This window comes from Phoxinus phoxinus, assembly GCF_949152265.1.
Source record: "Phoxinus phoxinus genome assembly, chromosome: 14".
Classification (NCBI taxonomy): Eukaryota; Metazoa; Chordata; class Actinopteri; order Cypriniformes; family Leuciscidae; genus Phoxinus; species Phoxinus phoxinus.
Genome location: NC_136889.1, coordinates 28,173,347 through 28,187,456, shown reverse-complemented (window position 1 = coordinate 28,187,456; position 14,110 = coordinate 28,173,347). Strand labels below are relative to the sequence as shown.

The 14,110-nt window shown below is 38.0% G+C and overlaps 1 protein-coding gene across 1 annotated transcript in view; it reads right to left on the bottom strand.

The window, feature by feature from the left end:
* Positions 1-14,110, bottom strand: part of rps6ka2 (ribosomal protein S6 kinase, polypeptide 2) — a 69,984-nt gene that overhangs the window by 24,865 nt on the left and 31,009 nt on the right. Inside the window, exons 6-11 of the mRNA XM_079635931.1 lie at positions 9,286-9,392; positions 6,413-6,450; positions 6,167-6,309; positions 1,813-1,883; positions 1,537-1,625; positions 20-84 (exon numbers count right to left, since the gene is read on the bottom strand). Of these exons, the coding sequence (XP_079492057.1) occupies positions 20-84; positions 1,537-1,625; positions 1,813-1,883; positions 6,167-6,309; positions 6,413-6,450; positions 9,286-9,392 (513 nt within the window). The remainder of the gene's footprint in view (positions 1-19; positions 85-1,536; positions 1,626-1,812; positions 1,884-6,166; positions 6,310-6,412; positions 6,451-9,285; positions 9,393-14,110) is intronic.

Below are 14,110 nucleotides of genomic sequence, written 5' to 3'. Positions count from 1 at the left end.
ATATACTGTATATACTTACATTCCAGTCTATTGTTGCAAAAAATATATGCCTTTTGATTTCTTCTACTCCGTCAGGTCCTGCTCCTGCAGAACAACCAGAGGACAAACATCCAGTCAGGTAACAGATGGGATTCCCATGAAACATCAGTCTATCTGTGAGTCAGACAAGTGTTGAAAAATCCTCTTTGAAAATCCTCCACAGCTCAGTTTCCCATCCTGCTTGACGTTGCTAAACCCCGAACAAATAGGAATCTAAAAATGCTGTGCTATAGTGCACAGCCAAGGGATCAATGTCTTGCATATCCCAGTTAGCCTAACATCTGGCTGTTGACGGTGGTCATGGCTGAGCTCCCGTTTGGCTGTGATTTCCATTCTCATTGTAAGAGTGACTTCTCTGATTGATGGATCACTCTTCAGGGCTATGGGTAGTGTATTTTTCAGCAGGAATTTGACAATTAACACGTTTTGAAAATTAAGCTGAAACAAGGCTACAGAAGCATATTTCATCCCTTTTAGAATACGGTCAACTATTTTTAACCAGCGTTGTATTGGAGCAATTGTAGTATATGTAGACTAACTGTATTTTTTACTCCCCACGGACGGTAGGATTGACAGGGGGTGGCGCCAAAGTGCATCATAGGTGTTGAAGTTTTAGGCTAAAGAGAACGCCACAGCCTTTTTTCTCTGTTCCCCGCATGTTTCTAATGCATAGACAGCCACGTTTTTAAAATCTGGCCAGTGGTAATTTACCCCTTATGTCCTGTAAAGTTCATATATGCTATCGCTAAAAATAAATGAATAGGATTTTTGGTTCCGGAAACCTACTGTTGCGCTCCACTGTGCAACACAATTCCTCCTCATGAACAATTCCATGTTAACATGCATATAAATTGTTCCCTTTCATTTTAGCATTCAAACTATGTTAGTAGTCATAGTCATACACGAGTGAGTCAGGGCTTGATTTGGATGCATACACCTTAACGGGGACAGCAGAATACTAAGCCACGGTCAACATCGGGTCTCTATGGCATTTATCTGTGCCTTATAAATTATGGATACGATTCACCCAGCTAAATTCAATCTCAGCTTGACAAACATTCAGCAGCAGCGTCTGGAAGTCTGACTGCAGTCATTCACACAGGAAATCATCTCTGACTAAAATGAGATTCATGCCCACTGCTGCTGTCATAAGAACAATGTACAATACCATGTTCAACTAAAAGAGGTATCACTGTGACCAACATCTGATACATTTATTGAGCTAAGCGTTTCATATTATTTACGCTATCCCTGCTGGAGAAATAGCTTAAAACAGCGATTTGCTGGTCTTAGCTGGTCCCTAGGCAGCTAGCTGGCCTAGTTTAATGGTTTAAAAATTACCATTCAGCAGAACAACATATTGGGAGACCAACCAAACCAATATAGATAAACTAAGACTACTAAATTACAATGGCTGGATTAAGATGGTATTCTGGACAAAGGATGGAGGGCAGGTGAATAATATATTGATATTCTTAGTTATGAATGTTAGCTTACCTAATCTATTGGAAGGGTTTCTTTTGAAGAGAGCCCGCAATAAACTCTGGACTTCAGGGCTAAGGAATTGCGGCATGCCCAGTTTTGCCCTGAGAAAAAAAAAATATATATTTTATTTACTGTTATTAATTTCTGAAAATAAATAAGACTGTCATGCACAGCCACAAACATCACAAATCATCTTGACAGATCCATTTATGAAGACAATTTATTACAAATAAAAGAAAAAAAGAAAGAGCCTTTCAGATAATGCACAAACACAACAACAATTCTTACTTGAGAATAAGTGCCATGGTCTCTTTGCGGTCTTTGCCTTGAAATGGCAGGGATCCAGTCAGCATTTCAAACTAGGCACAGTAATAGAAGCATCAGGCTTTGCTCTAGCAAGTTTATTTACGGATGGTACAATAATTGTGTATTCAGCACTGCTTCACAATATCAGCGCATACTAAATCCAAATCTGTCTCCAGTCAGCATGCTTACTCTTATGTAACATTGCTTATGTGAGTGAATTAATTTTAAGGCAAGGATATTTGGAAGTCAGCTAGTTAAATGGGCTGCAGTTTTTAAGTGAGATTCCACAAAGCATCGACTGAGACTAGTCCAAATCATGCACTCACTCACAAACTTTTTTAGGTTAGGTGAGTCATTTCTGTACCACAAAAGGCCACCCACATCAGGTTGCCCTGTTCAAAACTCACTCCTTTGTCAGCGCCAATTGTGATTTGACAGCCTAATAGGTCAAGGTTTGGCTACTTAGCATGGCTCAATTAGCCCCCATTGGTAGATTTGGTGGGGGCTGCTAAAAATTACAGAAATGACATCACCTTTAAACATTTCAAACTCCTTTTAACTGTCTTTTAACTGCGTTGTAAAGTCAGGTGTCAAATCCATCTGAGCTCTTGATATTTATAAGTGTGCACCTCTTCAAAAGTTATTTGTTCCAACAATGGCTGTGAGTCATTTGCTGCTGAGGAAATGGAAATTCTCAAAGGACGTACCCTCATATAGAAGCAATTACAGGCAACAGCTCAAGGCAATAATATTAACATTAATAGAAAAATCTGTGGCCCAGTGCAGCAGCAAGAAGATATCAACTTAAGTCCTTTATCTAGTGAGGAAGTGTCCAATCAATATCGCATTTTTTAGACTCACTGCTAACTGTATTGTTAGCAACCCAAAAGTTTAGCCACTCTTGCTAATGCTGTGTTCCATTCAAAGTCAGATTTGGGATATTCCTACTTAACATAAGGTGACCAGATTTCTAACATGGAAACCAGGGACATTTCCTAATTTGGTGGACTAAATATAATCAAAATCTTACTTGTTATTACCAATTAATTAAAATCAGGGACAATAAATATCAGCGTTCTGCATCTCCTCGATGCCAGACCGTTTTTGAACTGACCTTGTACGTGTTTTGGTCTCTTATCTGACTTGTTTTCTCCCCTGTCTTCTGTCCAGCTCACTGATTTGGCTTTGATCCTCGTCTGTCACTATCGCTCGCATCACAGCGCTGATGAGTCTTATTACATCTGGCAACCACAGGGAAGAACTGGTTTTCTACCTGTTTGACTCACCAGTGTCGCCCATAGTGTTGGGGCATCCTTGGCTCCGTCAACCCTCATGTTAACTGGGAAGAGAGCACAATTCTTGCTGGGTAATCATCTTGTCATACAAATTGTCCCCTCTGCCGCATTCTCTTGTTTCTGTGTTACACGAGAAGAAGGATGTTGATATCTCCCAGGTCCCGGCAGTTTATCTAGATTTGCTTGTGGCCTTCAGTTGGTCCCAAGCTTCCTCTCTTTAGGTGCACATTCAGTGCGTCAGGCAGATGCTGAAGACGCTGTGGGAGAACCAGTCATTTATTAAGGCAGAGAAGGGTTGCTTTCATGCCTGGTTGGTTCTGTTCTAGGGATCTATCATTTTGGTGGAGGGGATACACATGAACCCTGCAAAGGTTAGGGTCGTCTCTGGTTGGCTGGTGCCAGACTGTTGCAAAACTCTCCAGCAGTTTCTGAGGTTTGCAAACTTTTATAGGTGTTTTATTCACAGTTAGTCAGAAGATTAAGTCTCGCTTGTCTCCACACCCATTCCCATAATGCCTGATACAGCTCCCCAGTTTGGTCAGTGGTGGAGGTGGAGGTGGACACATCAGAGGTAGGTGTCGATGCAGTGCTTTCCCAAAAATTCCCTCATGATAATATTACATCCCTGTGCTTATTACTATTTGGGGTGTTAAGGATCGTATCAGGCAGGCCTTGAACAGAGTCGAGGTGCCCAGGGGGTGTCCAGTGTGTCTGCTCTATGTCCGTAAATCAGTCCGCCCCGCAGTTTTCCAGTGGGACCATTCCTCTAAACTTACTTGGTATCCAGGAGTGAGAAGGTTACTGTGTGTCGGTTTGTTCTCAAAATAAGACTTCTTAATTCCCCTCCTGTTGGACTGCTCAGTCCCGTCCCCATCCCCTCTCGAACCTGGTCACATAATGTCCTGGATTTGTCACCAGTCTCCCTCCATCCAGTGACAATACTGTGATCCTATAACGTGGTGGACCGCTTTTCTAAGGTGTTTCATTTCATTCCTCTCCTCAAACTCCTTATTGCCAGAGAGACTGCACAGGTGGTCATGAACCACACCGTCCAGATTCACAGTCTGTGAAAGAGGGCCCCAATTAATCTCTCACTTTTGGAGGGACTTCTGTCAGCAGATCGGCATTACCCTTTCTTGTGCTGCCTTAGTTTTCAACCTCCTGTTTCCTCTCTAGGGAGCTGAAGCTGCCGTCACTTTATTGCCAGACAGTGGCACTCTGCTATACCTGCTTTGGGGTTTATACAAGCTGGCCCCACGGTTCATCGGGCCATACCAAATTTCTAAGGTCATCAGTCCAACAGCTTTGGCTACCCTACAGTCTTTGTTGTGTCCACCCAGTCTTTAATATCTCCCATGTCAAACCTGCCTTACGTTCACCCCATTCGCCCCCTGTGTCTATACCCCTGTTCTTCATCATTAGAGGATTTTGAATTCCACTTGGCCCATGCAAGGATTCCATGACTGGGAGGGACACACTCCGGAAGAGGGATGTTGGAACTTTGGTTGTGTTTGGTTTTTCCTCTTCCCTTTTTTTCTGATCAATAAGCATTATTCAGCCACATGCTCTGATTTGGGTCCCATTTCCTGTTCCCTGAACCATAAATATGATTTTAAATGTTACTTTTGTGTTCATTTAGTAAGAAAGCAGTAAATGGTCACCATGTACTGTATAGATCAGGGTTCCTTAAATACAATCCTGGAAGACCACATCCCTGCAGAGTTTAGCGCCAACCCAAATCAAAGACACCAGAGCAAGCTAATCAAGGTCTTCAGAGATACTAGAAAATTACAGGAAGGTGAGTTTCATCAGTGTTTGAGCTATATTTTGCAGGGCAGTGGCCCTTCGGGGCTGGATTTGAAGAACCCTGGTCTAGATTTTTATATAAAAAAATTTAACTGTGTTGATTTGAATAATTATATAAGTAAATAATTTGTTTATGTACCTTGTAACAATAGCTTTTCTATCCAGATACTTTTTGAAAGATCAGGTCTTTTTCAGTGGGGGCAAAAAAAAAAAAAAAAAAACTTTTTAAAAATGTTTCGAGAGCAAATGCAAAAAATATTAAGACTAATATCCTGTCAAAATTTGGCAAAATATACTGGCTTAAAAGAAAATCATAGTTTCTAGTTTTCACATGTTTTGTTCGGTTACATTCATGTCCAGCAAATAACACTCAATATAGGAAAAAATATTGTTTAAATTGTATTTTTGCTTGACACCAGTGTTGATGAGCAGAACGCATACTGGCTAGCTTTAATGACTTCAAAAATTATTGTGGGTGTTATTGATAATTGGTTTGTTTTTTAGTGCATAACAGAAAATATTATGTAAATTCTAAAAATACATCACAATAATCAAACGGTTTTCGAAGTTGTCTTTATTTATATTAAGTAAACTAAATTAAACATTGACTAATAAAATCTTTTTTTGAATTATACTTTCATATAATGTAGCCGTTATTTATGGTAAAATTAAGTTGCAAAAAAGCAACCCCCCAAAAATAATTAATAACATTTTGGGTTGTATCTTAGAAAATATATTGATTAAGTATGGTAAGTTCTTTATAATAAATACATATTTTACTTTGTATGAATGTATTGTCTTTGGGAAAATAAATATGTTTTATCAATATTAAATCAAAATGTAAGGTTTGATCCAAACTAATAAAAAAAACTAATAAATCTGGCGGGAACAAATTAAAGCATTTTTTTTTAAGTTGGTCCAAAGTATACTTTTTTTCAGTGCATTATTCAATTGCATTATTCAATTGTCACTTTAAGTGACAAAAAAAGTTTAAAGTAACAATTTGACTTTTTGAGTTGAATGGAAAGCAGCATAGCAAAGCTAGTCAATGCATTAAAATAACATTAAAACATATACTCACACTAATGAAATGTGCTTAATTTTGCTGTGAGAACCCCAGAGATATGACCACATTATCCTTCATCCCTAGGCTAGTGCTGCACGTGTTCAACACTTAAACACTGCAGTGCTCACATAGCTGTCTATGATCCTTCACAATCTGCAAGGACACTTACCATTAAGACTCCAAAGGACCACCAGTCAGCACTTTGAGTGTGACCTCGTCTATTGACAACCTCTGGGGCCATGTACTCGATCGTCCCACAGAACGAGTATGCTCGTTTGTCATGGTCGATTGCCTCTTTGCTCAGGCCAAAATCTGAGAGAGCAGAGAAGATATTAAACCATCAACATACGGCCCTTTTAGTCGATGGCACATGTTGGACCTTGTGGCGAAAGCAAATAAATAAAACTCTGCTCACCTGTGATCTTTATGTGGCCTTCTTCATCAAGGAGAATGCTGGGAAGAAGAAGAAGAAGAAGAAGGAATTATATCCAATAACATAAAGAAAAAATATGATATAGAATTATGAATAATTTTCTTCTTGCAATCTTTTTGATTGCATTGATTACATTCCAAATATGTTTTAGTATTTAATCAAATAGACATGAAAGGACATTAAAACTGATAATTAAAAAAAAAACAATTTGTACTGTCAAATAAGATTTTAGTCAAACTGTCCATCCCTAACGCTACACCCACTTTTATTGATAATTATGTTTATTTTCAAAAACGAATATATTTTTTTTGCAGAGAGAATGTTTTTTTGTTTTTTTTTATGTCTCCCCAACTAAGACTGCCTTAGAAGAAATCAATGAAACAGTTACAACTGTTAAAAAATAAATGAATAAAATTAAGAATTATGATATACATTAAAGTAAATATTAGAGGATATGAGTTCAACAAGGTAAATGCTACACCTTTTAATTTTGCAGCGTGACAAGATTGAGGATATACAGTAAATGTTCTTAATGAATGTACTGGAGCAGTGTCCGTTGGACTGCCTTTGCCTATTTTTATTGCCATTAAAAAATAGCAATTTTTATTGCCATTTATGCCATTAATCACCTATGACAGGTCTCAGAACAGCGTGCCCTTAAGAGATATAGAGCCCTCCATTGAGACCTGCTCTCTGGCCACCTCCATTTTCAACTTCTAAGATGAGACCCACACAGAATATCTCTTATATCCTTCTGACTTTCATTATTTCCAACAATGAATTTCCCACAAGAGCCAATTCAGTGTGCAGGTGAGCTTGGTTTTTGAATAGATATGAGAGAGACAACAAGCCCTGAAAGAGCATTACTGTATAGGAATGTTATATTAAGGGGATAGTAGTACACCACGGCTCAACAATAAGGATTTTTTCCCGCTGGTCATTCAGTTCAGGTGCTGAATGCAAGAAAAAACATAAGAAAGTTAGGTTACGTTATTTAAGAATTTATTTTTTATTTTTAAATGTATTTTATTCCTGTGATAGAAAGGCTGAATTTTCATCATCATTACTCCAGTCTTCAAAGTCACGATCCTTCAGAAAATCATTATAATCTGCTGATTTTGTGCTCAAAGAATTTTGTTTTTGTTTTATCAATGTTGAAATCAGTTGTGCAGCTTAACAATTAAGGGAAATCGTGATTCATTTTTTATGTAAACTGTGATACAATTTTTTTAGGATTCTTTAAAGCTACACTGTGTAACTTTTTTAGTTTATTCTTAGCTAAAAACACTTAGTTCTTTCAAAAATATATGTGCTCATTAATGTATATAAAGTAATAAAGTATTCTCGTGAGTGTATAATATGCCATTGAAAATACATACGGGTGAGGGGTTCGAATGTCGGTCGCCATGTTGCCCCTCCATCTTGAAAGTACATTAGCCAAAGAGGGACACACCCGTTAATTCAAGCTTCGCCTTTCGCGTCTCCGCAATTCACTGGCACCGGCCCTGTTTTTATTTTTTCCTTTCCCTCTACCTCTACCTCTACCTCTCCCTCGCACCTGTCACGGTTGGTAGATCCACTGTCTCATTCTAGTCTGTGTGTTTACGTGTGTGTGTGAACAACATTTGCCTGTCATCTACCCAGAGTATTCATTATTCAATAAACATATTGTGCACTCGCACTTGTTTCCTCTCAGTTTGTCGTTACAGCACCTCCGTCACATCAACTGATCTCTGCTCACGGAGAAAATGATATAGCCTACAATGTAAACGTTGCCTTACGCTAGTAATGTCGTACAATATACAAAATAACGATAGCACTGATAAAAGTTACTTTACTAAGATTAGCTTGCATTCGTCTGGGACTGATAGCTGATGTTAGCAATGAAATGGTAAAAAAAAATAACGAAAACATAAAACTAATATTCACTGGATGGTCATATACCATTTCACCGCTAGATGGGGGTAAAAATCACACAGTGTAGTTTTAATGAAAAGAAAGTTCAAAAGAACAGCATATTTGAAATGTAATCCTTTGTAACATTATAAACATTATATTTAATAGTTATTACTTAAAAAATCTTACTAAGCCCAAACTTTTGAACAGTAGTAAATGCTTTAGTTTTATAATGCTGTAATGCTTAATATTTAAAACAACCCAATACATTTTTTATACAAAATAGTAGTTAAGAATGTTATTTCCTAAGAAGGTTGTGCCCTGACAACATTGTCACCACAAGGTTTATTTTTCATTAATACCATATTTATGTATATCTGTCAGAAAAAAAATACTATAACTTTCATTTAACATTTTTCCTTTTTTTTTCGTATCTCAAGAAGTTAAATGATGGCATACACATTATACAGATTACAGGTTTAAGGAACAAAAACAAGTATGATCAATAACCTTCAACACCAATAAAACTCTCACACCGATGTCATCCTTACTGTGGAGCCCTGTACATATTTCAGTCTAATGAAAGGGGAAAAGCTTTGACAAGCACTCTGGAATCAGCAGAAGGACACAAAACAGATGTAACTGCGTAAGAAACAGGAGCAGGAAGCTCTCTGGTTAGTTGCATCACCCAGTTTGAACCTCTGAATTATGACTGTAATTACATGAGAGTCCTCTTTGACTCTAATCCAGATGTGGATTATACCGCTGCTTGAAAAAACAGGACTTAAACCCTCCTGAACATCACGTCCAATCAAGGTTCTGCTGAGGTTATCAACACAAGGTCACTCTTGTGACCTTACAGGCATAAGGTCACTATCTAGGGCACTTAAATAGTCTGCAGTGTAAACTAGAACACATGATCGCTATTTACTGATAATATACATGGGGCTTGGTCTTACTTCTCTGGTTTTAGATCTCGGTAGATGATGCCCAGACTATGAAGATGATCCAAAGCCAAGGCCAGCTCAGCCAAATAGAACTTCACATCCTCTTCGGTAAACATAACCTAGAGAGAAAAACGTATCATGACTAATTTTTCATTTAGCTGTTGCTTTTACAGAAATGCAAATCCTCTTAGGATTAGGGATTTGAACAAGACCAGTACATTTTGTCATGCAACTCGTCCCGCACAGTTTGTGCTATGGACATAAATGATACCTCAAATCGTGCAGCTTATTGAGGGGAGGTGTGTTATTACTTTTTCTCAGAAATCAGACTTATGATTTTCGCCTGATGAAAAAAATCCCACACACTACAGACTTGTGGGTGGGCTCTTTTTGAATTTTGTAAAGCAAACACCTAGCAACTCCCTGGCAACCATCCACAACACCACTTGTAATGTAAAAATCATTTTTCTTCAATTGACCGTTCGCAAAGACCCGCCCCCCTTAGTTACTGTCGCTATGTCCGACAAGCTACGCCGCTCTCACGCCACACCATGTTGTCATATACATTGCGGAGCAGAGAGAACACTGACAATGCGCTGCTGAAAGACAGGACAGACCAGGTTACTTTTCAGTTACTTTTGATATTGAACATTAAACAAAGTCTCACCTTTAAGCACAAAAGAAATTTAAACAATAAATACTGTTTTGTGGCTCTTTAGCTAATCTGTCAGATCGCTGTTGAGCATCAGTTAAAGCTGCTTGTGAACCGATCATCTCTTCCTGCTAGTTAATTTATAGCATCAAATAAACATGAATGAACATAAGAAGGAATGTTGTTTTAACCGCGGAAAGATGTCAGTACACTCCTCCCATGTTAATCTACTAACTCTCCTGACTGCTTTGTCGGACAAAATGGCGGATGGCGAAGTATGATTGGTCAGATCACCTGTCAATCAAGCTCCCTGTGAAGGGTCAATTAGCTAATGCTTTTCCTCAAAACTTACAGTAAAGGTTATTAGAAAGACAGCCCTCTTGGGCTTTACCTGTAGATAAATGTCTCTCTCAAACACTAGGTTACACCTCAATGTGAAATGATGATGTCAGTGCGATTTTGCTTTAAAAATATTCCAGATCATTTCTTAAAATAGTATTATCTCTATGTTCTGATAACTCAATGGCTATTTAGCAAGACTCAACCTGCAGTTTGTAAAATGGGAAATATATTTATGGTAATACACTTAGAATTTACAACAAAAGCTCCTTTCATGCAGGACCTGCCCAGAGACAGATCTTAAATAAAACTACAGGAACACAGAGTGTTCCAAAAAGACCCAAAACTGCTCTTTTCACAGCTAATTTTAATCACGGGGAGATTTATATAGACTGCGTAGAGAGCATCAGGGGATAGACACTGCCATATTGAGGAGAGTACATTGGCGTAACAAGTTCCAGCCAGGAGAGAAGCAGCTGTTGCTGCCAGATGAGACATTTGAGCACCAGCGGTAATTAATTTACGTCTCACTTCCCAAGCATGGTTCTGCTCAGAGAATCACGATTAAATCAAGAGCACAAATCTCTAGGTGGAAGTGCTCCAGTTTCTTTTTTTATTTCCGAGGGACTGATTAGAAGTAAATGTGCAGGAGTTGCTCTTACAGTGCAACGCAACTGTAATTGGTCTATAAACCTTTTTGTCCAATGAAATCTCTAGAGTGAGATGAGAATGTCCCTCCCCCCAAAACCACATACCATTGACTAGCATTAGCAAATAGCCAATCAAAGTTTATGGCTGTTATGTAAACTAAAAGCTATTGACTATTAAAAAACAAATAGTGTGCAAAAGTGCCCACCCACTTAGCGGGGTTCTGGTATTTTTCCCATTTATTTTTGTTTTGTAGGTTTTTGTTTAAGACCTATAGGCCACGTATCACGCCAACCAGTATACGAGAAGAATTATAACATTACTACCTTTGATTTGAAGCAAACAAATAGGAAAATTGGACAAAATGTCAAATGTACATGACTGTAAAATTAATGGCTAATAACTACAAATCACATGAAGCATTGCGAATGACAATCAAAACAAAAGCAATGGATGAATAAATTGATTTAAAGATGTTAACTATGTATATAGAAACATTATATACGTATATATTGTTTATCGCAAAGTATGCAAATATATAATTATTCAGTTAGTTTGAGAGAAGGGAGACTATTTCATCATTCACAGGGCTTCTTTCGGCATCATTTCCTTGTTTCTATTCTCTGATTGGTAAAGATTTCTTTGCAGAATCATGCAATGTATATTTTTTCTCCTGGACTGTTGAACATGATCTTTTAAAAAATAAGTTGAAATAATGCAGGTTCATGGATTCAACAAAATCACACCATAGTTTAAGTTATTATTAAAAATCTATTTCTCTACAGAGAAAATAAATGGCACTTTTACTTCCGGAACCCGACTGTTGCACTCCATAACAAGCTCTTTGATATATCCCGTTCCAACTTCTGTGTTTTGCAACGTAGGAAAGAAAACTGTGCATGTAAAGCCCTTTCATGGGGTCTAAACAAATACTTGTGAGTCTTTTTGACTGATTCTTTAAACCAGTTCAAAAGAGCCATTCATTATGTTTATTGGATGTATTTATTGTATTGTATGAAGACTGCAAATGTTAAAGTGCATCGATTATGTTATTTTAATGGTTTCTAATTCTGTTTTGGAGGTCTCCTACAATAGGTTTGCATGCGCTCAAGGTCAAACACACTTTTTTTATAATATACACTGCAGGATCAACTCTTTTCTCACATTGTCTGAAATGTTTCAATCATGGTTCTCTGAACCCCTCCTTTCCGAGCGCCTACTCTGCTGTGATTGGTCTACAGCTTACAGCACATGTCAGAAATGAAACACACATTGCTATATCTGAATTTTAGCTCTGGAAACTTCCTCAGCATTTGTGTACAGTGATATGAACAGTCACAATGTCACGATTCTACCATATAAATTTGAGCTAGAGTCCAGTAATGAAACATTGGAAGAAGTATCTGATCAACCTAAACTAATCGGAAGAACGGCTTGAGCATGACGTTTCTAATTTGTAAGTTTTTCTTTAGATTGTCTCACATTATAGATGAAATGTTCACATTATTATCCTTTGGAATTGCATGCAAAGGGGATTTGATTTTGCAGCGAAGAAAACAGCGTCTTCTCGACAACACAAACTCTTCCAGGCATCAGCTACAACTACTGTGTTTGAGTGCAGGTCAAAAGAGACGTTTACAGGCAGCCAATGAAAACCATAGTGGGCATTATGCAAATTAGTTACAAAACTATGTGGGTTTGAGGAGGAAGTAAGGAATTATTGATGACTCATTTCAGGCAGTTCTGAATCGGTTCTTTTGGAAAGACTTCTCTTGCACTTTGAATTTTGAAACTTTGCAGACCATTTACAGTTATATTACACACCGGTGCTCATATTGGGCCAGTACTCCCCCTCCCCACCCAGAACACGATTTCAACCCAGGGGGACACATATCCTGTGACATGTTTTATAGTTTTCGATATCCTGTGACATGTTTTATAGTTCTCGATATCCTGTGAGTGATCGTGGATGTGATTCAGTCACCTTTTGCTAACTGCAATTACTTGGCACATAATTGTCACTTTCTAAAATTACAGCAGTTAATTATTCACTGAAAGACACCCAGAGGAGAGAAGTGGTTTTAACAATTCATCCCTGATTCTATATAATCGTGTTATCCTAAAGCAAAGTGGCCAATATGATGTACAATGACACAAAGTGGTCCACAAGCAATTAATAGGACAACTATCTCTACGCAACCAGAATAAAGACTGAACAATGTGACTGATGAAGAGTGGCGTGTGCATTAAAGCCTAGACAGGTGGAGAAAACGGGCTTTTTAGCTGAGCGAAGGAGCGTGGCCAATGAGTCACATTAATCAAAGTCTGAAGGAAACGTCTGCTCCAGATAAGTGTGAGGCTTTTCATCAGAGCGGCCATGGTATCTCAACTCTCTTTTACTGGGTTGAAGGGATCACGTGCTGGAGCTTACTGGGAGTCACACAGGAATAATGTGTGTGAACATGATCTAAACTGAATCCATGATGGTACATAACCGGCAATGGTATAATCGGCAATAACGATTGACCGATCGATTGATGTGAAGCGTTTTCTAAACACAATTTTCTAATGAAAATATTAATTTTGATTTAACGTTAATCAGAAATATTTACTTTCCCAAATACAAAAACATTCATAAAATAAAAAATATTATTTTAAAGAACATAGCATACTTTATACTATGCATAAAACATATTTTCTTTAGACAAAAGCCAAAATGTAACGTACTGTAATATAGATTTTTACAACGTTATTTCACCAAAAAAAACAAAAACAAAAGTTAAATTAGCTATAATATGAAAGTAGAATTTTCACTTAAAGGCACACTATGTAATATTTCGCCACTTGAGGTCGTTTATTCAAAACAAAGGCGTAGCTTGATGACGCCCTGATTTTGCGGAATCATGGGTCTTTACCTCAACATGGAGAATACGACGACGGTATTGAGGCAGAAGTCATATTAATGGATGACCGGTAATATATTAAAGATTTATTAACGTTACGAAAGCTGTTGGAGTGGAACGAGGCCGCTGAAGTGATTATTAATGAGAGACAAGCACGACACACGGCTCGAGAGCAGTGAAACTTTTATTATCCCGCAGACGCCGATTCTGCTTCTTCCGGTCAGGAGTATGGGGTAACACAACGCTGTTTTATCATTTTAGATACATTTGAGTGTGTTGAAAGTTGTTATAATGC